Below are 27,213 nucleotides of genomic sequence, written 5' to 3' on the forward strand. Positions count from 1 at the left end.
AGCCTAGCAACGATTTAGGGATTGGAGGGTGAGATAGGCTTTTATACTAGGAGAAGATAAAAAACTCACAGGTGAATCTGAGTGGTATTGTATGTACTGCTTAAGTCAAACTCTGATGTCTAAAACTCGATCAATCAAAAACAGTTATCTGGAAGTCAAATTTGCTCTCCAAAATTTGGAAGCTTTGTGGGACCAGGGCCTCACCATGCACAACTTCTAAAGTCTGCAGGACCACAGCTTCAAAATCTATGAACTTTAAGGAAGCAGAATGGCTCTAACTGCACTCAGGGTTCCTCAACCTAAGTGTAGTCCTTAAAGGTTGCTAGCTAGGCTGCCCTCCCAATTGCCCTAAAGTTGTAGTGTCCCCTTGAACTCTCAGATAACTGGATTGTACTTTACAGGCTATATACAGTACTTTGGGACTATAGTAGGACCTCAGAGTTAAAACTGACCAGTCAACCACACACCTCATTTAGAACCAGAAGTACACAATCAGGCAGCAGCAGACACACCCCCCACAAAAAGCAAATACAGTACAGTACTGTGTTAAACAAAGTACTAAAACAATTAAGGGAAAGCAGCATTTTTCTTCTGCATAGTAAAGTTTCAAAGCTGTATTAAGTCAATGTTCAGTTGTAAACTTTACAAAGAACATAACGTTTTGTTCAGCGTTACAAACGTTTCAGAGTTATGTACAACCTCCATTCCTGAGGTGTTTGAAACTCTGAGGTTCTACTGCATTTGAGGTAAAAGTAATTATAGATTGTCTTGAAAACATTAGATTTGTATTGGTAAATGTTGATAAATGTCAATTTCCCTGTACACACAAACCAATGAAAATATATTTCCATCAATAATCAAAATTTACAAATAGGCAAAGTAAGAAAAATCTGCTTGAGAACTTAGAGTTTTCTTTAAGGATATTTGTGTTTGTTTTGACATGTGATGTTGATAATTGTGTTTTTAACAGTTCTAAAGCTTTAACTTTTTGAATCCATGCCTACTGTCATTAAATAATTACTGTTTGACACACCCCAAAATTTCCCACAACTGTGAACATTTATATGGATCAACTTGGGGAAATGCTTAACACACATATTTTTGCACAAATGAAAATGTAAAAAGATAAAAATAGGAAAAAAAATTAAAAGTAAACTATTATCCATCAAAATTATTTAAAAAATAAAAATTGAGTATTTTGCCAAGCCAATTATAGGCAGGGCTAGTATTATTGCCTATCATTAAGGCTGCCCAACGCTTCCCATTATCAGGCCCTATCTTCAGTTACTTATAACTTTGCCAAACTAACTATTTGAAGTTTTCCATGCCACATGTCTGCCTCAGGCTGAATATTTTTGAAAGTCTATTCCATTCCTTTGAAAATCCATCCAATCTTGGCCAAATTATAATCCGGGGGGAGGAATCACAGTTTGCACATGCTGGTTTGAGAATTCTTAGATTTTAGCAACTAAATTCCAGGAAGATTCTATCTGCAATAGGCATGCTCCAGCCTGGAGAAGAGCAGGACCTTCACTGCAATTGCAGCTCTCAACTGTTGCAGGCCATATGCTGGGTCTGAGTCCAGCTCTCGGCACCTGAAGAGATAGCAGGGGAGACTGTCGTTCCTGTGTTCTCCTTGACCCTTCTACTGGGCCCAGGCAGAGTGGAGAAGGAAGCTGCCTGATTAGAATGCAGAGGGGGCAAGAGCCAGATCTGCTGGGGGAGAACAAGGGAGTGAGAGTAGATTGGTACAAGGAACTGTGGGATGGCAGACAGAGTTGCGGGGGAAGTCCGAGACTGGCTGAGCAAACAGACTAGGACAGGAGTCACAATGAGAGACTGGGGCTGGGAGTCAGGCAAGGAGACTAGGAACCGGAGAAGAGGGGAGACATACTGAAATTGGACAAGGGACCCAGAGAAGGAGATTGGGACTGGAAACCAGTAGGGATGGGGAATGTGGGCTGGTGGGGAAGAGAGCCCCCTGGTGACTGGAAGCGGGGTGGAGGAGAGAGAGATTGGATCAAGGAGCCAGGAGGAGGGGAACTGGGACTGGCTGCGCAGCAGGGATTGGGATTAGTAGCCAAGGGTGGGGCAGAGACAGGACTTGGATGTGGACAGGCTGGAGGGGACAAGGTAGAAGGGGTCATGGTTGAGGGAATAAGCAGTAGAATCTGCGCCTGCTAGAGCCTTCACCCCTCCAGAGCGTGAAACAGAATCCAAAATTCCTGAGTCCACCATTCCTGTGCTGTCAGCAAATAGCTATGAAACCCACTGGCAAAGCCTGTGTCTCATTTCCCTCTGGGGTTGGTCCACCTACTACTGGTATCAGTTACTCCCTTAGCTCAAGTGGCAGAGGTCTGGATGGTAGATCTAAAGGTTCCAACGTGATCCATTTTTGCGTCAATATGATCCCACATGATGGAACTTTGTTGGTTTTTTTAAAACCTTCTTTCTCTTTTCTGTGGAAAAAATTGTATGAGATCACGTAGCTAAAGACTGTTTCATAATGCATACTGCACAAGGGGGCCAAATTAAGTTTGCACAAACAAACTTAACTCTGGTATGTCGTGATTTTTGAGTGCTTGACTTTGCAACCTTAATATTGCTCTTTTAACATTGTTTTTGTGTGAAATATTAATATGAATTACATAAACAGACTGAATTTGGTAAGGCGAAAAGAAATCAGACATTCTGAAAAAGCATACTGTCACTGAACAGGCCTGATATTGTCCCAACTGATTTCTTTTCCATTTATTTGCAAAGTCCATTCAATTCTTTATTTTTCAAAAGGTTTCAATGCTCTTTTTTCTAGAAGAAAACAAGTCAGCATTAGTAGCTCTCGTGTCTGAGAACAACCCTACAGAAACAATATATGCAACTCCCTCTCTCACAAACCACAAACCAACATTCACTAGCAAGCCAAAAAAAAAAAATCTGCACAGCACAGAGATCATAGATAACCCTACAACAACAAATCAGAGCATTTTCACATAATGTAGATGGAAAATAGATGTAGTACGAAGGTAAGATTTGTTTTCAGGTTCCAGAAAAAATGAGAAATAGGGAGAGCACCTGACTACATTCCTTTTAGATCTATGAGGTTTTTTTAACAAGCAAACTTCTTCCATCTGTGTGCCCCACCATGAAGCCATTTGATTGCTTCTACTCCCTGTACTGAAACCTGAATTCTGTGACCTAAGAAGCCAACTAGTAAATGGTAACGGTGAGGGTAAGAGGAAAGAAAGGAGAATAGAGTATACTACTTTGTTCTACAAATCCACAAATGAACAGATGCATCTCCCATTGAAATTGTCTCCAGAATCTGACGCATGAGCACTATCACTTTACCTGTAAAAGCTAGTTTGAAAATGGAGTTCATCCTCATACAAATGTCTGTTAGCCAGGACATTCTGCCTTCTCATTATTTCCCTCTGGCAGCAGTAGGTCCTGCTTTGCAATAAGTAGATGTCCAATACTAATTCACTGAAATTCCACTCGTCACAAAGAACTCATGTTTTGTTCACATGGCCAAAAGACATACAGAAGGCACCAAAGGGTCCCTATCCTCAAATGGCTCTTGCTAACTCACCACAGCCCAATGAGCAATACATTTGGATCTTTCATGTTGGGACCACTTCTTGAAGTAATAACAAAAAACAATACTTTGCATTTACATGGCACTTTTAATCTGATAACAATGTGTTTCACCATGAGCCTAAGAACCCCACTCTCCTAATTCTCTATCCTGGGCACCAACCACTAAGTCACCTTTGTCTTCCAAAGTAGAAACGTGCTAAATGAAATAGTTAATTCCTGAGACCAGGAACTGAGCAAATGGTATGGCTGTATCAAATTCCCCTTCCCACCACCTCACTGCTTAGGGATGATTAAATGCAGCGTCTGCCATCCTGAGGCTGCTGAGTGAGTGCCTGGAGCAGTTTGCACTCTGCTCAAATGTGCCTGAAAGTCCTCAACTGGGTGGTGCAGAGAATAGGTCTTTCAATGCACTTTCTAGGTTCCTATAGGCTCCACTGATTTTTAAGTTCTTCCTCTAAATGCAATAAACACTCTATAAAATAATCCTACACCTAAGGAAACAAACCAAAGGCCCATATACCCAGCAAGTCGGACACTACACCAGGAAAGTGAGCTGAAGACTCATTACTAGATTCCTCTTTGGGACGTTCTGTTGGAAAAATGACCTGCTAGGACTCCTATTCTCACTCACACGTGAGCGCGCGTGTACGCACATACACATCCCTCCACTGCCAACATTGTCTCTGCAGCATTTGAAAAAAAGTCCTAGGAGGACAAACCAGGGAAAATGAGGAGAGACAAGGAAATGCCACAGGCACAAAAGCAGTGTATATTTCAACGGGGACCGTTTTCAGGACAAAAAGAAAACCACGAACGTGAGCCCTAGAGACAAGAGAAGCACAAAGGCTTTCAGATAGTCTTTGCACATGGTGAAAGAAACCCCAAACTGAACAGCAGAGAAGAGAGCTTGCCCAGGGGAGATGGAGACGCCGACGCCATACAGCAAAAAGGGTGCGGGTAGGCTAGAGGAGAGAAGTAATATCATCTAGGGAGGGGCGCTTGTGAAGGAACAGGGAGAATTTAGAGCCATTCACCATACAAGAGTGGGGAGAAGAGGTGTTTAAAGGGGGGAAAGAGGGATTTGGCAGCTTACAACTCTGGGGAGGGGGGGGGAAAAAATCTCACCACACAGTGTAAGAGAAAGTAGAGTTGTCCTAGGACTGAGTTTTCCTTACAGACAGTTCAGACAAAGGAGGTCCATTTTATCTGGTAAGAGTGGGTTGGGAAAGATAGGAAGAGAGATTGAGGCAAAGGAATGAGATGGGCACACAGAGAGAGGCCTTTAATGAGTCAGAAAGCTGCTCAGATTCAAATACGATCTCCATTTAAGGAGCTCTGGAATTGTTTTCAAAAAAAGCAGAGACTGGGTGAGCAACTTCTGGCTGCAGACAGCTGTGTCTCAGACTGGCGTGCCGCGGGCCTGGAAAGGAAAGGGTTATAGAAGGGGGAAGGGAAGGAGCAATCTCTGGAAAAAATGAGGCCCCTGCTAGTCCGTTTTAACAGGAACATAAATTAGTCTCAAACCCACAAACCCCACCACCTCTCTGAGTCCCGGACAGAGCGCAGTGAGTCAAGCCCGTGCCAAGATAAACGGTGCTAGCTGGAGTCTCAGAGGGGTGCTGGGGGGGAGGGGGCATGCTGGCAGAGAATGGAGTGAAGTCACTTCTGATGGTGTCACAAAATGGAGACTAGTAATCTTACAAGGAGATCCAGGACTCACACGAAAAAGAATGCCAGACCCTCAGATGCTACTGCCTATGCTCGCCACAAAATGCAGAGCTGCCACCCCCTACCCCATGACATGTTGAGAGAGAAAAAGGGGCACTGCAGTTCGAAGAAAGCAGCTCTCTTGTGTCTGGCTTTAATTACAGCAAACATCCCCTCCCCCCACCTAGGAACACGAACCGTGAGCAAGCAGCAGCCCAGGTGAAAGGCTCCATCCCTCCAAGCTACAGGGGAGGGGGGGAGCAAACAATGGAACGGGTGATTCATTACAAAGGAATACACTCCAGAATTGCCTGCTGCCACATGGGCTTGCCGAACTCCTTAAAGGGACAGCAGCCCCTTTACTCTTTTCCCAGATGTTCAACACCTTCCCCCTCTCTCAGCCCTGATGGGAAACAGATTCTAAGGAAAATGCCAGCACGGCACAGGGCTGTCCAAGAAAGGGAGGGCTTTGTGTTTCACAGAAGCTAGCAATCTTACCATGCACTGCAGAGAGAAAAGCCCTTTAACATATAATCTTTTCCTCTCCACCCAAGACTTTCCCTTTCATCTGCAATTAGCACATGACATACTGGGTCTGGTTTATACTCATTTTCACTGATTAAGGATTAAGGGAATCAGGGCACATTCTGCTAATGAACTGGAGCTTAAATTCTCATTAGCAATCTTGATTTCCTATTTTAAAAGCATACCAGAATCTCCTGTTTCTACCCATTACTATTTCTAGCCCCAATCTCCTCCCATTTTTGTTTTTTTAAATGGCCCTTCATACATCAAATCTCACTCTCGCACTTCCAGGGAGATTGGGGAGCTTGTTCCCTAAAATATAGCAAATCAGACTACACTGTTTTGAGATGTTCCAAAAAGCGGGTGTGCAGCAGATAGTGTGTGTGAATATGACAGCTCTACACAAAGAGACTGCTATAAGTTCAACACAAATCACTTGCTTTTCATACATAAAGGTTCCAAGTCCCACTGGAATAAACAGGGCTTTCACTCACAGGCTTTGAACAGGGTCACTGCAAAATACACAGAACCAGACAACTCAGTAAGAATAACGTGGACGAGGATGTTGTTCTGTATGCCAGGTTATTCTAGACCATAAAAAGAAAAGGAGTACTTGTGGCACCTTAGAGACTAACAAATTTATTTGAGCATGAGCTTTCGTGAGCTACAGCTCACTTCATCGGACTCAGTGAGCTGTAGCTCACGAAAGCTTATGCTCAAATAAATTTGTTCGTCTCTAAGGTGCCACAAGTCCTCCTTTTCTTTTTGCAGATACAGACTAACACGGCTGCTACTCTGAAACCTGTCATTCTAGACCATGTAACTCCACAAACCTGCAGCAAAGTAACATATAGGGCCAGATTTTAAGCAACCCATGCAGTCTCCCTAAAATATGGCAGTACTTAATGGACAAACTTACCCCACTGTTCCTACATTTGAGTAAATCGATACCAATCATTCAGAGACCCTCAGAGAAAGATGAAGCCTGAGCTTTCAGACCCTTCTGGTTATTTTAATTTGGATTTCTCTCATATCAGAATGTAAACATACAACTTACACCCAGCAAATGTATCCTTGAAATTACACACACTTAAGACATTGTAATTCAAGGTCAACCAAGACTAGTAATTCATGAGTTTGACATCTTCTCCCACACGCCTGTGAATTAATGGTTCTTTGGGAAAAGCAATAGGCCAGACTTCCCTCATCTGGTTTATTAGGGTGTCCCCAGAACCCGTTGATAGGTTTATAATTTTTCTGTTCAACATTGTACAACAAGAATCCTATCCTTCCAAGCTTCTGCATATCTCTATGCCTACGTTCCGTCTCAGGTTTTCTGGCCATATGCACACACTTACTGTACACACTTGTAATTGGGGGCACACATGCACAACTGTACATACACACACACACACAATATAGACACAGACTATGTGCACAATAACTACACACAATAAGGACACATCACATACACACAAACATGGTATCCCCTCTCCCCACACATACACGGAGGAACACAAGCTATGTACATACAACTGTACAATAACTGCACATTCTACAGGCACACTACAGCTACACACAACTGGACACTGACTGTTGAGGCACAGTTTTAGGACCATTCAATAACTACACAGAGGCAGAAAGTCTCAGGAGATCACTGGAAACCCTGGTCTGAATGAAAGGGCTCACTGATGGAGATGCCGACTATGACAGCGAAAGCAGGAGAGAGGGCTGGGGACTGGGAGCCCTCAAAAATGCCTTAGAGTGGACAGAGACCTTCCCATCTTTTAGCCATTGACAGTCAATGCAAGGCGAGAGAGAATGAAGGGGTCAAAGCTAGTATCACCACTTCTTGTGGCTGTCCCAAACTAAGCCAAATATCTATGAAATGTCCCCTTGTGTTGGGACAGGCACAGTCTCAGCAATGTTCATAACAAACATGTATCCAGTTAGAGCTAAGGGGAGCAAAGAATGGATGTGTATATGTGAAATTGGAATGTTTTCCAAATAATGCAAAGCTCCAAAGAAAAACAGTATTCACCAACCCCAGATCTGATGAAAAGTTCCCTCCACTAGACCTCTCCTCCACCCCCACTCCCCTTAGGAATATCCCCCAAAGGTTTCCGGCTCTGCATGGCACTGCAGGGCATTATATAATGTCAAACGGTAAAGGATTCCAGCTCCTGCGATGCCACTTCCTCCCTCCCTCCCCCTCTCCTTACCCTCTCCCTACGGTGGTGACTTGGTGATTCCATGCCAAAAAATCCTAAAACAAGTAGTGGCCTTAAAAGGTGGGCACTGTCCGACTAAATCCCCTCACAGGGTGGGAGAAAGATGATGGCTCCAAACCCTGGGTAAATTCCCTCACAAATGTCAGTTGCCCTCAACACAAGCACGTTCTCCTTCCTAAACTGTAATCCGTCCCATTCCCATTTCTACATCCCTTAAAGAAGGGTCCATCGCTTGGAGGGTAACCAGCAGAGCCACCTGAGGACATGGTGGGAGGGGGATGTTTACCTTTCTGCTTGTCAGAAACAAGCCATTAAAATGCAGATTTAGCCTAGCTTGAAAGAAGATATACATATGCCCCCCCCATGCACTCTGCTCTCTAGAGGGCACTGAAAAGCTAAATTAGTTGTTGAAGACAAGGGGCTTCAAATCCCCTGCCCCGTAAATACGCAGAGGACCCCCATCTGCTGGGGCCTGTGCTGCCAACAGAGCCAAAAAATGAATTGCTCTCCACAAGACACCCCAGCCATTGAGTGAAGGAGTTAAATTCCAGCTCCCAAGCCAAAATAGGAGCGGTGAAAGGGAGTGAGGTCCAGCCCCCTAGTAACCTACTCATGCAAAATCTCCTGTGAACGTGGAAAGCGAAACCCCTCGTTCCATGGCAGTTCTGTGAGAATCCCTCCGTACCTCTGCAGTCCCTCTCCCTCCCTCTCAACATCAAGACAAAGAGGTAGACAAATCCCCACAGGGTCTTTCCTGAGCTGCAGCTGCACAGCACAGGAAACAGGAATCTGCTATGGAGCAGGGGTGAAGGGGGTAGCTACACACACACACATGCAGCTCAATCGTCCTGCAGCTCAGCACACTAAAAGCTGCTTTTTCCAGCAGGCGAGAGCTCTGCAGGAAGACTCTTAATTCCCCGCTATTCAGAGTTGCAGGGGGAGACAGAATAGACAGCAGCAGGGAACACAAACCTTACCTGAGTTACCATTTTCTTTTTCTCCATAAACCAAACCGGAGTAGAGACAAGTGGGAGGAAAAAAACGTTCGAGCCGGATGTGGTAGAACCTCCTTGGCTCTTTGCTTTTCACCCTGCCCTCGTGTGGCTCTTACGAGCTTGTGGGGTTTTCCCTTTCGCCCGTTTTCCTCCCTTTCTTCTCTAGTGTTTCTTCCTTTCTTTTCTCTTCCTCTCTGGCTGCCTCTCCCTCTCTCTCCCCCCCCCCTTCAAGCTCCCTCCCATATCTCAGCCAGATGGCTGATGGAAGCCCCACCCCCGAATGCCTAAGGTAATTAATCAGAGCAGGGTCCCGCCTCCTCCTCCATCCCCGCCTGGCCTGCTGACATATCCAACTCAGAGACACAGAGAGGCCTTTTGGAGGCTGCGCCTCTGAAGCTAGTGTGCGCGCTCTGTGTGTGGGGCTGGGGGAAAGGAGGGGTGTGTGTATATGGGCATGTGTGCGCTCAGCTATTGGGCGGGTGCCCATGTAGGCAAGCGGAGATGCACCAGGAAGGTAGGCTAATCACTGAAACAGAACGAGCCTGAGAACTGCACAGGGTGGTTTTCCCCTCAAGTACAATTTCTCTCACAGTGAAGAGCCCACAGCCCTGAAGGTTACAAATGGTGCAGCTGGCCATATGAAATATTTATTTACAGTCAAGCACATACCTACAATGTTGTCTCATATTTCTAATGTGCCTAGAAGTTGGTATTTAAGTGGCAAGGATTCCCCACAATAACCAAGGCACAACTGCCAACACACACACTTCCTGAGGTGTGTCCCCTGTAAGGCCTGCAGAATCCCCATAAACAAATAGGGTAGAGGTGGCATTGAAAACTATCTGATCCTTAAACAATGGGCACATCTGGAAGAAGAGAGAAATCTAGCAGTATGGAAACAAAAAGTATCGTACAGAACAAAACAAATCTTTTTTTCCCAATATGACAAAATGCGACCCATGAAAGTGAAACTAAAATATTGTATATCATAGAATCATAGAATATCAGGGTAGGAAGGGACCTCAGGAGGTCATCTAGTCCAACCCCCTGCTCAAAGCAGGACCAACCCCCAACTAAATCACTTGTACCCACGCCCAATTGTATCCATGGTTTCAAACAGCTCCATGTTAGGCCAGGGAACTACCACTTCTATTTCACCAAGCCAACCCGAGTCCTGGATCAAACACAGCCTGGCAATGTGAGATCACATCTGAAAAGCTATTGTTTGACAGTCTGATACTTTTACACAGACCTCCCATCACAGAAATTAAAGTGACTGGATTAGAGATTACACATGAAACTGCAAAAAGAAAAGGAGTACTTGTGGCACCTTAGAGACTAACTAATTTATTTGAGCATAAGCTTTCGTGAGCTACAGCTCACTTCATTGAATGCATATGTATATGCATATCCGATGAAGTGAGCTGTAGCTCACGAAAGCTCATGCTCAAATAAATTGGTTAGTCTCTAAGGTGCCACAAGTACTCCTTTTCTTTCTGCATTAATAGTATTTCCTTCATACTATGGACATCACTGAATTATTTCCCAGGCTCCTCCATCTATCTTAGGTGTTTATTTGGCCCCCTTAGCCACAGTAGCTGAGTGCCCCACAATTTTTAACGTATTAATCCTTCCAACACCCCATGTGAGATACCATAATCCTCATTTTACAGAAAGGGAACAGAGGCAGAGAGCAACTGATTTGCCCAAGGTCACATAGGGAGTCTGCAGCAAACCAAGAATTGAACCTAGGTCTCCCAAATCCCAGATTAGTGTCAACCACTGAACCATCCTTCCTTATCATCGTACCACTTTCACCTCTCCTCAAGAATAAAACCAACAGGGCACCAAATCCCTTCCAAGCCACCATAGGCACCGACTCCATGGGTGCTCCAGAGCTGGAGCACCCACGTGGAAAAAATGGTGGGTGCTGAGCACACACCAGCAGCCTCCCCATCAGCTCCCTTCCACACCTCCAGCGCCTCCCACCCGCTGGTGGGCCCCGCAGATCAGCACCTCCCCCCTTCCTCCCACCCGCCGCAAACAGCTGTTTGGCAGCATGGAGGGAGGCTGGGAGGGAAAGGGGAGGAGGAAGGACACGGCGCGCTTGAGGGAGGGGCGGAGTGGGAAGACGCAGGGCAGGGGTGGGGCCTTGGGGGAAGGGGTGGCATGGCGGTGGAAAGTCGGTGCTTGTGCAAGCCACTCCTTCAAACAAAATATCTTATACCCAAGACCCCATGCACTCTGTGGTAAAATGGGAGCAAATTCCACCGAAACAACCTCTAAATCCTGCAACAATATTTGTTCATTCTTTCATCCCCATCCATTCACGTTCATGCTAACACATACAATTATGGCTTACGGTTGGAAAATACTTCTTTCTTTATCCTCCTACACTCTCAGGTGTATAGGGCATCCACTAGTTTCCGCCATTTATTTTGGTCTTCTGCTGGTCTGTTTGGACTTCTGAGTGTCATGTTGATGCATTTGGCTTCTCTCTCTATTGTTCTGCATGTTTCTTTAGATCACTTTTTTCCTCCTTCCAGGCAGCACCTAAATCACCACTTGATGTGGAAGTCATCTCAGTGGCATCCATAAAGCATGTCCTAAATATGTCTATCATCATCTTATTACCACGTTTGATGCTTTAGGTTGGTTTGCTCTACTTGAGTTGCTTGCAACATCAGAAATTCTTTTCCATTGTACTCTGAAGATCTTCTGCAGGCATTTACTTAGAATGAGTTGATCATCTTATCTTCTCTCTGTTGTAGATTTCCATGACTCTGCTCCATATGGAGGACAGACATGATGCCAGTATTTAAAATTCGTATCGGCGCCCATTATGCTACTTTTCCAAATCTTTTCAAGTTTATGAAAGTTGTTTGCTGCTTTTGAGATTTGTTGATATATAACTTTGGGTCACCATCATTGTACATCTCACTCCCTAGATAAGGCAGTCATTTTACCTCTTCTAGTATCTCTCCGTCTATTCTGAGGGCTGCTTTTGGGACACTAATAGCTATTATATATATTGTGTGTACATACACACAGTCTTCCAGTTGATAAACAAACCAACCTGTTTTGCTATGCCTACCAAAAGCTGGGTCTTCTCTTCCATTAAGCAATGTGTTGAACTAAGCAGGACACTATCAGCAGCAAAATGAGGTAACTCAATTGTGCTTTATCACTTGTCTATAAAATTCTTCATTTGCCTTCTGTTGTTACTTTCCTCATGACATAGTCAATGACTAGTGCAAACAGCGTTAACAAAATACACCCTTGCTTTATTCCAGGTGTCACTGCAAACCATTGACTAATGTTACCATCTCTGACTGTACATTCGGCATCATCATATAGATAACTGATTATTCCAATTATTTTTGCTGGTGTTCCCTAATATGCCATAATTCTCCAGACACTGTTTCTGTGTACACTGTCAAAGGCCTTCTGGAAATCTATAAAATTGATCTTAAGAGGTGCTTGCTGCTCCACACTTGGTTTTATAATATGCCTGAAAACAATATGGTCTGTACATGATCTCAATGGTCTAAAACCTGCTTGTTCCTCTATAAATTGGAGATCTATTTGTTCCTTGAAACATTGAAGGATGATGTGGCATGTGATTTTTCCCAGGCATTGAAAGTAATGTGATTCCTGTCCAGATATTGCCATTAGGTAGATCACCCTTCTATGGCAATTTTACTCTGAGGCCTCTCTTCCCCTGAATTGGGGTCTTTTCTTCATTCCATATTCTAGCCAAAAACACAAGTCTGGAGGGTTGTTTCATCACTTGCTTTAAACATCTCTCTTCCAGTATTGTTGTCTGTCTTCTCCAGCTGCTTTCCCATTTTTGAGTTTACTTATGACTTTTCTAATGTCTTCCACTTTAATATCACCTAAATCAATATCAAGCTCCAGCGGTAAATCTTCATCACATATTTCTAGTAGTTCGCTTGGTCTTCGTCTGTTTAAAACAACCTGAAAATATTGTGACTATCTTTTCCTTTGTTGTTCTTCTGTACTAAGAGTCTACCTATTTGCGTCTTTCATAGGGCCTCCAGTATTGCTAAATTTTCCTGTTAGCTGTTTGATTGTCTTATACAAGGTAATACGGCCACCACTTTGGCTAGTATCTTCAGCCTCTCAATATTTTCTATCAGTACATGCCCTGTATCCCTCCTGGCTCTCCTTTCTGTCTCTCATCTAGAATTCTGTATTGTTGCTATTTTACTCCTGGGGGAATTCTGCAACAAAAAATTAAAAATTCTGTGCACAATATTTTAAAATTCTGCATATTGTGTCAAAAACAACACAATATAATCACACCAGTTTCAATTATTTTTGGTCATTTATTTCAAAATACCTGTCAGGAAATATCTAACAATACAGACAACAAAAAAAGATTCAGGAACTGATTATTGACAAATAGATTCCTTAAGCATATTAATACAGAACTCTGAGTAATAATTCATTTAAACTACAATATAGAACCGTATTTCCCACACCCCTCAGAAGCAGTGCAAAGGCTTGGGGGAGTCAGGGGTAACGGAGGAGCTGAGGGAGAGGGAAGTAAATTGCTGGGAAGGAGCCCGGGTGTGAACTTGGAGAGATGTTAGGTATGCGTGGGGAAAAGTATGGAACAGAATTTTGGGGGTGGGGAGGGATTATTAGGGAGCTTCCCCCATGCAGACCCTGGCTGACTCCTAGCCTCTCCCATTCAGTCAGGCACATCTGCCCCATCCCCACGGATTCCTGCACCCCCATGTGTCCTTGGACCCCCTGTTCACATGTGTCCCTCCTCCTCCACTCAGACACCCACTCCCCCCATCCCCACGTGTCTCTGTGCCCCCACTCAGCCACTCCCCTGTCCCCATGTGTCTCTGTGCCCCCACTTAGCCACCCCATCCCTATTAGCTCTGCACCCTCTCCCCCCATCACCATGTGGCCCTGCACCTCCCTCCCCTCTGTGGCCCTGTGCCTCCACTCCCATTCAGGCCCTGCCCCAGTCTGTCCTCTCCCACTAGCCCTTATGAGCCCCTGTCTGACCGTCATCCCCAGCACCGCACGCTGTCTGCCTCCCCATAGCCCGTCTCCTGATCTGACCTGACAGGTGCTGCGAAGAAGACTGGCTCTCTCTCTTCCCTAGCTGGCCGGGAGCTGCTGCTTTGTTCTATCACCACAGCACCTTCTGGTAGGCAAAAGGCGGAACTGCAGAAGTTATTTTCCGCTGGGAGCTGCTGCTGTTCTTGTGCCACAGCGCCCTCCGGTGGTCACAAGATGGACCTACAGCAACATTTCAGCAGAAACTTTTTTCTGCACGAAAAATTAAAGATATGCACAGCTCATTAATTATGCACACACGGAGTAGCACAGAATTCCCCCGGGAGCACTATTTCCTTGTCTCTTCACATATCTTAGCATGCATGTGTTTTTGCTTTGTATTACTTTTCTTTTCCACTGCTGCCCATGTAGCATTGCTAATCCATTCTTCACCTTTAGATTTCATTGTCATTAGACAGGTTTCAGAGTAACAGCCGTGTTAGTCTGTATTCGCAAAAAGAAAAGGAGTACTTGTGGCACCTTAGAGACTAACCAATTTATTTGCGCATGAGCTTTCGTGAGCTACAGCATCCGATGAAGTGAGCTGTAGCTCACGAAAGCTCATGCGCAAATAAATTGGTTAGTCTCTAAGGTGCCACAAGTACTCCTTTTCTTATTGTCATTAGAGTTATCTTTGCACTTTCTAGATAGCACAAACTGAAGTTTTCCCACAGAGTATCAATTACTTCGTTTTCATCAGTTGATTCCATTAGAACACTGAACCTGTTCTTCACCTCAAGCTTAAAGGCATTTGTTGCATTTGAATCTTTTAACTGTGCACTGTTGATGCATTGTCTTTCTTTTAACTTTCTTCATCCTCTAAATTGATCTTCAATTTAGCAATATAAAGCAACTACATTGACCAAAGAGCTGCAAAGCTTTCCTAAAATGCAGAAATGATCTATCTGGTTCTTTGTAGTACCATCTGGGGAGTTCCATGTCACTCCACGGATTTCTTTATGAGGAAATATTGTTCCATCTACCATTAGTTATTCACACTGTAGATTTCCATTAATCGTTCACCATTTTGGTTCATGTCCAAACCCCTGCTGCACTTGCCCATAACTTTATTCAACCCATCATTGTTGCTTCCAGCCTTTGCAGAAAAATCACCCATAGATAGTCACTACCATATCATGTTTATCATGGGAAATACTTATTGGAGTAAATTTCATCTATAATTATTTTTGAGGGGATTTTGTTTTTGTCATTGTTATTTCCTATATGTGGCCTGGCTCCATTCCCCTGACCTTGGCTCATACAATGCTGTCCAGGAGCCCAAATTCAGAACCATCTTCAAGTTTACCAGTGAAAGCAGGCACAGGGGGGAGGGGAGGAGGAATATCTGTAAACTGACCTGTCTCCTTGGCTTTCTAGGTTGCTGCTCCTGCACTGTTCTTCACGCTGCCTAGCTCACCAGCCTACACTACTTCTGGGTGCTCTGGCTTCCTCACCATCTACTGCTTGCTTGAGTGGAACAGTGCCTGAAGCATGCACTGTAATCCAATTACCTCCCTCTCAGAAATAAAGTTGGAGAGCAAGAGGCAGTTGTTGGCAGGCACATCCTGGCAGGGCAGGGAGGCAGAAAACAAAATGTCAGGTGGGATAGTTGCAGGAAAATGCAGGAAAATGACATCTTGGAAAAGAGCCAAACTCCATGGCTGCGGAACTCTTGAGTCTCAGGGCCCTGACTGAGGTGAATAGGGCAGTTCATGCCTCTCAAAGCTATTGTTTCAGGATGTCTGCAGACTCAAGCATAGCACATTACACTGGTTTATATTTTGTTTGGATTTCCAAAGTTATCTCTGAAACTGTAAAGGCTAGAAACAGACTTTCTTTAAAAGAAAGCTCAGATTGTGAAGCACAATTTTGGCAGTTATCTCTAACCAGACAATTTTAACTAAAATTAGAAACTCAGCCTCAGAATTTAACATTTCAGTATTCAAATATTCCCCAAGTTCTCCACCTCAGGCAGAAGCTTGAGAGAACAGATTGGCTTAAAATGGGCTCTACTGAATCAATAAAAAAAGTATCCTCCAAAATCAAAAGTCCTCTACTGAAAGCACCTTGCTGTCAGCCCCCAACATTTAAAAAATGTTAACCTAGGCACTTCAGCTGATTTAAAATATTGTGAAGGGACAGAGAGAGTAAGGCAATTTGTTGGTTAACCAGGCCTCAAAACACATAGGAATTTAAGGGTCAGTATCAACACTCTGAATTGAACCTAGAAGTGAATAAGAAGCCAATGCAGTTTGTGGAGCACTGATATAATATGCTGCCTATGGCAATATCTGCTAAATAAGCAAAAAGGCATATTCAGCACAAGCTACAGTTTCAAAGTGCTTCTGAACAGTAGTCCCATGTACCATATTGCAATCTGGAGGTCACAAAAACACGATTATTCAGCCACAGCCATGTCTGAGAGAAACTGTTACATTCAACATGCTAGAGATAAGGACATTTCCAGAGAAACACTGCCACTGCAAATTCTACAAAGGGAATGGGAGCAGACACCACTGACAGAAATAGAAACTAATCCAAATCGACCTCCTACAAATATTAAGAGTACTTGGTTTCCTGTGTACAGTCCTGTGTGTATCACAATTCACCATACATCTGTCCAGAATACTACCCAGAAAACCTAGAGAACAAACCCTGCCCCACAAAGTATAGTCAGCCTCCCAAGCCCAATAGCCAGCTTGACTCATGCATTTACCCTGCTGTAACTCATAAACCCATGATATCTTCTAGTACACTGCAACAGATAAATCACATGTATCGAACAAGTGAGGTGATGGTCATTTTTACAGTCAACTCAGAGACAAACGTTCATGTTGTGGAGCCATTAACACAAAGGGGTGACAGCCCCAATCACTGGGGCAGTGTCATGCCTTTGATCCATTTAGATTTTCACCTTACAAATTCCTAGAGATGTTCGCTAACAAAACCAACCTCTGAAAACAAAGCAACTGCTCATAACCCTGCTGTTCAAGCACTCTGCATCCTGTCACTTCCTTGGTACAACCGCTTTACACATGTGCCAGAACAAGGGGCACACCCATAGTGGTGCCCAATTGCTGCCTTCACCTCTTACCCAAATGAACTCTTCACAAGATAGAGACTCTAATTCCCTTGTTTGGTATACATCCACCCTATCCACCATCTCTGCTCCGCCCTGACTGAAGAGGAATGCCACCCAAGGGCCAATGCACTCTCTGGTGTGGCAAGAAAGGAAGGTTCTCTTTAGGGGTTTTGACCAATACAAACAAAAACAACATGTCAAATAAGAATCTAGTATAGAATTTCAAAAGCTTCAAGAAAGCCGTGGAGGTGAGGATCAGGCATGCTAACATAAGTCATTTCTTCACTGTGCTCTGCTGGAACCAGCAAGGGAGAACTTTGTGTAAGATGAACAAGATCCATGGGATAAGTCGGTTTCGTCCACTCACTCTGGGGACCTGGGTTCAAATACTGCCTTGTAGTCAAGTAAAGTAAGATTGTTGGGCCTCCACCTAGCATCTCATTTGAGCACACCATAGAACGACAACATAATTTAGCATAATTGGCAGTCAGCCTCTACTTAGGAAAAGCCCCAGGTTGAAACTACTGGGGATGCTGCTAGATGTGATAGAGGTGCACAAGCAGAGCTGTGTGGGAACCTTACATAGCACTTCCCTGCCCTACACCCAGCTCTGTATGATCAGATCCTTATTTCCTAGTCACCAACTTTATTAAAAATTTAAAAACCGAAACAAAACATATCTGGATACCAGTACTTACAAGTTCTCATCATCTTGTGTGCATCTTGGTGCAAGTATGCACGCGGAACTTCATTCTGGTGTTGGATAAACAGCATTCTAAAGTAACCATGGGGAAATTTAACCTGTCTGTCTCACACAGTGGCTAAACAGACATGCTTTGTTGTCCTACAGGGCCCTGCATCACACCTGGGCATTTCCGCCCATCCTTAAATTCCTTTATAACCTCAATGCACTTGATGACTTCCATCAGCCCATGTCATTCAATTCCAAGGGAAAGAGAGGCTGGGAGGAGAATGATTCAACTGCAGGTGACAAAGGTGAAGTCAGGCATTGAAATTACACTATGAACATTGAACAAATAAAGCAAGGGCTAACCTTTGGTTTGGATAACTGGCTTGCACTTAAATTAGCCACCATGGTTGAAAGGCTAATACACCATGGGCAGATAGAATCAACTGCTGCTCTCCTTTCACTCCCCATTTCTTTACTTCAAGTGCCCCCAGGGTTAGTTTTAATTTTGCTTTGCTATCCCTGTAATTCTCCCCTGGTGGAGTCGAAAGAGAGCACACTCTTCGATTTTAACATCTCATTATGTACATTTCTGTGCTGGCTCAAACTGAGATGGAACAAACCTGCCAGCTGGACCAGAGCCAGATAAAAAGTTTCAAGTGCAAAGAACCACATTTATCAGGGACAAATCTTAACAACCAAGAGACACACTTCTGGTGGCGGATTCTTTTCACGTAGCGTAAGAAGAACCCCAATGCAAAATAACCTAACAAAACACTGACTATTCAGTGGCCATTTGGGCATTCTCAGGGCACAGAATCTTCACCCAATGTTTCTTTATTTTGTTTGTTTGTTAAATTTTGTGGATGAGTTTAGTGCTTGTGAAAATGAAGGGCTGCTGGAGCTGGCTAGATAGGCATGGTGCAGAGTATACCATTCTCCACATAGCTGTGCCAGAAGCACCTCAGTTCTGACCTGTTGCTTCAGACCTCTTCAGGCACACCACAGGTCTGAGTACTCATTGATATTCCGGGCCCAGGCTCTCCTCTGAACACAGGCCAACAAGCCTGTTTTAAAGTGGACAAATGTCCACTAAGCACTAGCCTGAAACCATCAAGTCATCACACCTACAGCCTAATGCAGACTTTAACACAGATCTTCAGAAGTGAAAGGCAAATGCTCCACAAAACCTAACAAAATCTAGTTAGTTACAAGTGAGGGGCGGGAGAAGCAGCTCCCTCCGCTGCTTGCCATCTCTGAAATGGACTGCCCCCAGATGATGCAATGAGTCACCCAATAAGAAAGAGACTCAGTTCACAGAGCATGAAGGTTTTATCAATTCAAAACCATTTCCCACCCTTCTTGAAAAAATAATAATCCAGGAAACTGCATCTGGAACAACTGAATCTCCAAAGTTTAATGCTAAACCCCTCAATAGGACCCCCAAGCAAGTAAAGCTCACAGTTCCTGCTACAGCAAAGCTCAGTATAGAGCCCCTGGAAAGCTGAGGCCTGATCAGCATCACGTGGAGGAGCAGAGCTTAGAAGGCTATCACCCTTCCATAAAACACACACCTAAGCATATTTTAGGAATAAATGGAAATGACGACGAGGCTATTAATTTGCAACTGTTCCTTTGCTTACCTGGACAACTGGGTATTGATAATCCATACAATACACACCATACATAGCCAAAGATTCTCCAATTAAAGACCAGCTAGGCAGAGAACTGGAAGCTCCAAATCTGCGTCTCCGTCTTACAGTCTTATGCAAAGGACTCTGGCAGCACTGTGCAATGCCTGGCTCAGGACTCTGGGTCTACTCAGGTTGATACTGGCTCAGCTGAAAATGAAAAGGAGCTGCCTGATTCAGTTCAGATCAGCCCCCCTTCTCCCCTCTCCAGTGGTATCCAGCACTGCAGAGCCAAAGTGCACGGGGTAGAGAGGAGGCTACTAAATTGGGATTCCTGAACTGAAAACTGAATCCTCAGCTGACAACTCTCCTGCAACTCAAGAGGGGAACATAGGCACTTTGCAGCAACAGACAGAGATGGGAGGAAGCAAGCAGCATTTAGGAAAGGGCATAAGTTCTGGGCTTTAGGTGCGTCAGAAGGAAAACTCCCAATCCAGGACAGGGAAAAGCATATGGGACTGTTTCTCCCCCTATTCAGAGATCCTTCTTAGCGTCCTAGGCAGGGACAGGTGCTGGGATTAGCACAGCAAAAAACTCTTTGGTGATGCAGAAGGGGGGAGAAGAGAGAAGCCACATTGATATCTGCAGTGAAGGGATTTCTTTCATGGCAGAATACATGCTTGTATCGTTTAACACCTCTCTCTCTGCATTAACCCAGGCAGAGACAGCTGCCGGAACCAGCACTGGGGTGGGGCGTGCGTGAAGAGAATGGGGCCCCAGCTCTGGGGCAACATGAATCCACTGAGAGGCCTTGAAACATGCCGGATGCACGCTCTCAGCTGTTCCAATCAAACTCAGGAGGATTAACTCTGGCTGTCAGCAAAGGGGATAGTGAGGGGTGGGGAAGGCGGCTAGGTCTGGAAACCCAGTTGCTCTTCCCGTTTTAGGAAACTCCCTTGTACTTTTCCAAACGCACACACATTCCTACAAAAGGATACTGGATGTGTAACTGACATGGACAGATGCAGAGTTAATCTGACAAAGGCCAGCAGGTTCAGAAGTTCCTTTTAGAGCCCTGGATGCCATATGTGTTATCTGTAACCTGAGAACTGACCAGTGATTTAGAAGACAGAACATGGCCTGAAAGGGAGTGGGGAGGGTGAGAGAGAGAGAAGGGGACAATTCCAGCAACAAAATACATGAAATGTCACTGGATTCTACTCCAAAGTAACTAATCTCAATTTCACACATGAACCCAATGGTTCAAACATTTGTTTAACACTTAGAAAATAGTGAACAATTCCAAACTCCTCTTTGACGCCATGAACCCTCAGCCTGAGAGGTCAGTAACAGTATCCCTCACCTTGGAGTTCCAAAAAAATGAGACAAAGCTGTGGTGATCAAAAGCAGTGTCTACCTCAATTCCCCCTCCTGTTTTAACTGGCTATGGATTTTTTTCTACACTTCTGATCTTGAACTCTTATGAAGCGTTTCTGTGCACTGTTAAATAACTGCTATGTCCTACCTCTAAGGTGGCTGTATTTCCGTGATCAGTGAAACGATTTCTGCATGATAGTATTCAAAGTAGTGACCACTATAGTTAAGGATTAGAATGCATCGCTTTATCCCCCGTCCTACCCTGTGTTTCAAATATCTTAATTTACCCGCAAAAACCGCAATTCAACAGATGAAGCTATAAACTTTGTATCTAGCATATCAATAACCCTTCTTGCAAAGCAAAAATCAAGCTAAGTTTGAAGAAAATTGACTTATTACTTTGAAAGTTACAAAGGCTTAAAATACCTGATTTATACAGCACAATTTATGTGCATGGTGCTTTATAAACTGGATACTTTGAACATATCTACGCAGAAAAACATTTTTCATTCAGTATTTAAGTGCACCTTAATCTGAAAGTGCCATAGAACGATGGGTGCCCTCACACATTTGAGAAGTGCTTCAGCTTTAAAGCACAGGGGACTTATTTACACTATACCTTTTTGTCAGTTTCCCACTGTTGCTACCACAAGTGCAGCTCCACTGGTGGTGGTGGTGGTGGTGGTGATGGGGCTGACACAGCTTCTGCAGCTACTGGCATTTTAAGCCTCATGTTGCCTAAACCACACACAGAACTTCTACACAACACAGTGCTTAAAATAGTGGCAGCCTCTTCTACACTTGTGCTCCCACTGCTGCTACCACCAATGGAGCTGAACTAGTGGTAGCAATAGTGGGTCATTTTTTTTTTTTTAACTAAAAAAAGACCTAGGCTACACTACATTTAAGAATTTCACCAAAAGCATAACCTTAAAGTATTTTAGTGCTGAAGGGATGCCATCGACATTATTATTTATATTCCATTAGCCTGTAGAGGCCCCATTGTGCTAGGCATCATACAGCGTAAGAGACCATCCTTGCCCCCAGAAACTTACGACATGGGTCAGGAAAAGAAACAGAACCCACAATAAAATAAAATAAAAATCCATTTTTAAAATGAGTTAAAAGCAGCTTCAGGTATTACACCTGCCCCCGAGTCCCCACTCCACAAATTCTGGTGGTTATATGATCACATTTTCCTACTTTTAAAAAATGTTTCTATCCCCATAATTGCTGTGTGAAAAGACTTACATAACAACAGAGAAACCAGCTGGTTTTACAGGGGGAAACAGTGAAACTTACTATCCATAAAATGCTGTGAAATGGAGAAAGAAAACAAAAATGAAAAAATAGAGGAAACATTTTTTTCTCTAATCTTCAGTATTACTTGAAATATAATAGGTAAATAACTCCAGACAGAAGAGCAATGTTTTAAAGTTGATATCTTTTTATGCACTTAGGCTTGCTAGCATTAATTCACTTCAGTGATGAAGCGGTTCCCCTCCACCCTCAGAAAAGTACAGTTAAATTACAAACCTGTTTTCAGATCACTGCACCAAGCCACTATTCTCATGCACAAAAAAGTAAAAATATGCACTGTTTATTGACCAGTATCGAGCTACATGGACTCCCATTCTAGAAAATGCTGTTATTATAGGGCTATTCGTCATGGCTGGCTTGTTATTGTAGAGTTGCTTGTGAGCACTGGGCCAGTGGCACAGCCTTTACTGGGGGAGATGGCAGAGGGAGTTTGTTAAATGTTGTGCCTCCTAATACCAAAAATTACACTTCGCACTCTGAGAAGAGACAGAGGCTCCAACTACATTACCATGTGACACGCTAGGAAATGAGAGAGAGAGAAAGTTTTAAAAATTCCGCTAACACGATTCATGACACTGGTGTGGGTAGGTAACTACCCTGGCCCTGATCCTGCAAACTCTTTGTAAGGGAGTAACTAAGATGATGAGTACTTCCTATGGGTTACTCACAGGTGTAAGTGCTTTCAGGACTGCAGACTATTTTTAGAAACTGTGAGACCAGGGCCCTCTCTACACTGGTCAACAATAGGTCATTTTCTGATACACAGTCAAATCAGATCTCTCCCCTTCCCCAAAACTGGGCTGCTGGAGTCAGCATGGCCAAACTGTTTTCAGCACTGGCTACGGAAAGCATGCTAACTCAAAAGTACAAACCAGCATAAGTTAGTTATTACTGTATCAACGCTTCTGGCACAATCAGAGTAGCTGAAATCATTTCCTACAGAAGTTTTTAAAACAGATTCCTAACACTGCATAGACATGGCCAGAGAGACAGAGTGCATACAGCATCTGGGGTTTTTTCTGTGTTGCACAATGATCACTCCGTACTGATCTTTACTTAGTAAATTACATCAACACACCAACTGTTTCACAGTAAACAGAATTTAATCTTATGTCTTATGCTAAATTCTTTCCTCTGGAGATAGCAGAATAATCCTTAGGCTCATCTTGTATTCCCACTACTGACACTCTCCCCTCCACATATTCTAACTATGTTCATGTTCCCTTCATCCCAGGAGGACTGGCTGGTGCACTTGCTCACACCCACCCAAACTGGCATCTTTAATAACTACACAATTGCTGCACCTGCTAAACTGGGTCATGAGAGCTCCAGTGAGGAGCTCAGAATATGTTTATGCTTTTTAAAGACTAGGGCAAGGTAAGAAACAAGCTAGCAAGCAAGGATGCATTTTCTGGTGTGGTATGTACCCATTTCCACAGCAGCTAAATAGACCAAGGGGCCTAGTCAGCTCTTACCAAGTGTTAGACAAACTGACTGGGAATAACATTTCCAGATAGCACCTTATTTAGACATTTTACGTGCCATTCCATATTAATGCAAATTATATGGCCTGTGCGTGAAGGTGGCTTTTGCTAGGCCAGAAGGTGACTTAGTGAACTCATACCAGGACTACACCTCATTTGTAGTGCAGGGCTCCATCTCCTGGGCTAGCAACACACTCACTAGACTGCTGGGTGGGAAAAGGAAAAACATTTTCTCAAAAATTGTTATGAATTTTTCTCCTCCCAATTTTGTCAAAAGCTCTTTTTGATGAAAATCTCCTAGCCAGCTTTAGTATCCACTAAAAACTGGAGCAATTAAGGTAAGCCTGACTGTATCTGGCCCTTGGGATCATCATACACTAAAGTGGAGAGGATATCAACTGAATTACAGCATACATCAGGAGGTGCTCAGTAGTACAGTGCAGGGCGCAGAGCTCAAAGCTCAATGCTGAGTGCTCTATGAGGGAATAAAGCGTATTAGGGTATAAGCTTTTTTTCACCTCTAGAGATCTAGAAATGTTAGATATCTCCTTTGGTCACAAGAGCAAGAAGATTGGGCAGTCTCAACAAAGCGCATAGTGGACAGTTTATCTGTTGCACAAAACCACCACATAATTTGGCACGATGGGCAAGTCAGGAATCAGGTATACTAGCAGAACTATAAGGGAGAAGCTTGCATAGTACCTACCTGGCCTGAGCTATGCCTGACTAGCCAATGCTACTGATACCTCAATGTTCACAAGCCTTAAATACACTCAAGACATTTGAAAAGTTATTAGGGCTAGAGTCCCTGAAACAACACTAATAAGGGACCTCAGTTGTTATCCATCCTGGCTTTCATGGATGTGATCCAAGATATCAGGAGGATGTTAATGGGTGTGATATTGAAACAGAATTATTTAAAGAAATGGAAACTCAAAAATTGTTACTATATATTCCCTTTCCTTCTCAGAAGAGGCTGGAGATTCCTCCTATTTGATCTTCTTCTGCCATTTTGCTCAGTTTAACTGGGTTTCCAAGACAATGCCTGTAAAACTATTATGTTCAACTTGCCATATACTCATCTCTTTAACAGTAAGTCTTTACAGTCTAATACCTACTTCTGGGTTTGTTAAGCACATTAGCATTCCACATCACTCGAACCTCAAACCAGATTTTAAAAGCACAAGACAGGAAATATTCAAAGAGCAATTCTGAAATTTAGAGACAAATATTGTAAGAATTGGTGACGGCAAGGGTATGTCTACACTGCAATCATGCAGTATGATTGCAGCTCACGGAAACATGCATGTACTAGCTTTAATCTAGCTAGCTCTGGTACTAGAGCAGTGAAGTTGTGGTAACACAGAGATATCTGTATAAGCCCAACCAGATTCCTGGTTAATGACTAGAGTGGCTAGCCCATGCTCCCATGGCTTCTCTTCTCCAGCATTCAAGGTAGCTAGATTTAAGCTAGCTCAGGTATGTATGTGAGAGCTGTAATCACACCCCATGATTGCAGTGTAGACATATCGCAAATGAGAGAAGCATCCACGTGTGCATCCCCACAAAAAGTGACATCGCTGACACAAGTGAATGGGCACCAGTAACAGGCAGTGACACTAAGCTCTAGTGCCCTCAATAGGTAACCACTTTCTGCTGTCATCTCCAAAAAAAAAAGTTCTGCACTCAGCGAGTGACCAGTAGCGAGCTCAAGTCTTCCCAGCACAGCTATGGCAGACTCACCTCCAAGTCAAGGCAGACTCCCTGGGGATCACTGCTTTACCAGGAAAGAAATGATGAGGCAGCTTTTGGGACTAATGGGAATGAAGCCATTTCTGAGATGTATGAAATGTTACTGTCACCTAGCTCTGTAAATCATCTTCAAAATTGCTCAGAGATGCACTCATTTCTATCCTGGCACATGAGAAAAAATATGTGCACTTCTGCGCCCACGACCAGTAAGCATCTCTCTTGTCTGGGCATCAGCACACAGGTCAGACAGCTCAGGAGATTTCAATGTCTTTGTTACAAACAACTACTGGACAAATGCAGGGTCTAGGCATGGAGGTCAGTCAAAGGGTGCTTACAATGAATGGAGCTCTTCCCATATACTGCCTCTGCCACTCTAAAGAATTCTAAGCCAAACTGAGTAATGCTGGAACCAATGTAATGTGGCTTAACAGCTAGGGTTAAACTGTAGTTATAGGATACCCTGGTCCCATTACTGTCCACAGTTCCTCACTGTTTCATCTACACTTAATTATAATACACCAGTGATTTGTCTAAACTAGGAAAATAAATGGTGTTTGAAAGTGTGTACAACACCACAATTTTAAAACACAACTGTGAAGGTAAGGTAGGCAGTCCAAGTTGGGTTTAAAATGGATAAGTCTCAAACAACTTATTTTCCTACTCTTGACAAATTTTAATAGAAGAGGTGGGAGGAGGGAGAATCAGTGTGGATGTGCAGAGGCAATACGTTCCAAGACACTCAGGTCACTGGAGAGTAACCTTTGCTATCACATGGAATTGCCTCTGTACCATAGGAAACTGGCAGACAACAGCAATCAGGTAGGAAAGTTAATGGGAGTTTTAACTAACGGTTGAAGGACAGATCTCTGAGCATAAGCATCCAGTTTGGTTAAGGGCATTGCAAGTTCTTCAAGGCAGGGACCTAGTGTTTTATTTAATTATTAGGAAAGCACCTAGCCCACTTTGGGTAGTATAAAAAGAATAATTATAACTGTAAATAGGCTCCAAAGTAGAGGGAGTACTTCTAAGAAAAAGTGTGAATTGAACTCCAAGTTGTGGCCTTATAAGTCATCAATATGCATGAAACATAAAAGACCTAGGAGGAGACTTTCTTTTTAGATTATGGACTGTGCCTCCAAACCCAGGGCTCTACCATAAATGATAATAGTAATCTTCCTCCAATGGAGCAGATACCAATGGACTGGAACTCCTGCCTATAGTAGGTTTGGTACGTATTTATCAAGGTGGGCAGAAATTAATTCCTTAAACGCATCAATAAATCTGAAAGGGCTTGGATCCTTTCCAAATAACAACAAAGCTCTTTGCCCACCCCATCTATGCAGTCTAGCTTTCCCAGGCACATTGTGAGACTTTGGGAGAAAAAAAGTGGAAGAACAAGGAGTCCTGATTCTGCAATCAGATCAGTGAAGACAGACCTCAGCTAAAGTAAATGGAACTCTTCACAGCATGTGGTCTGCTCGAACAGAGTCAGCTGAAGGACTGGGATATAGGTTTGGTTCAGGTGAAATTCAGACATTGCCATGAGAAGAAATTTCAGATGGACACACTGCATTATCTTAACTTTGTGAAATATTCCATCAGGAGAATCTACTACCAAAGCTTGGATTTTACTCATCGTCCTACCTAAACAGATAACTCCCAGGAAGACAACTTTAATGGAAAAATAATTTTAAAATGCATTTCAAAGGTTAAAGTTGCAAAAT

At 43.6% G+C, this 27,213-nt stretch overlaps 1 protein-coding gene across 14 annotated transcripts in view; it reads right to left on the minus strand.

Annotated features, from left to right (window-relative positions):
• RBFOX2 (RNA binding fox-1 homolog 2) overlaps positions 1–27,213 on the minus strand; it is a 250,747-nt gene that overhangs the window by 106,544 nt on the left and 116,990 nt on the right. The window contains exon 1 of one of the 14 annotated variants that reach the window (XM_074941466.1): positions 9,038–9,287. The exons of the other annotated variants lie outside the window; for them this stretch is intronic. Coding sequence (XP_074797567.1) covers positions 9,038–9,064 — 27 coding nt within the window. The 5' untranslated portion in view covers positions 9,065–9,287. Of the gene's footprint in view, positions 1–9,037; positions 9,288–27,213 lie in introns of those variants that run through there. 14 annotated transcript variants of the gene reach the window in all.

The sequence above is a fragment of the Natator depressus genome, chromosome 1 (assembly GCF_965152275.1).
Source record: "Natator depressus isolate rNatDep1 chromosome 1, rNatDep2.hap1, whole genome shotgun sequence".
NCBI classification, from domain to species: Eukaryota; Metazoa; Chordata; order Testudines; family Cheloniidae; genus Natator; species Natator depressus.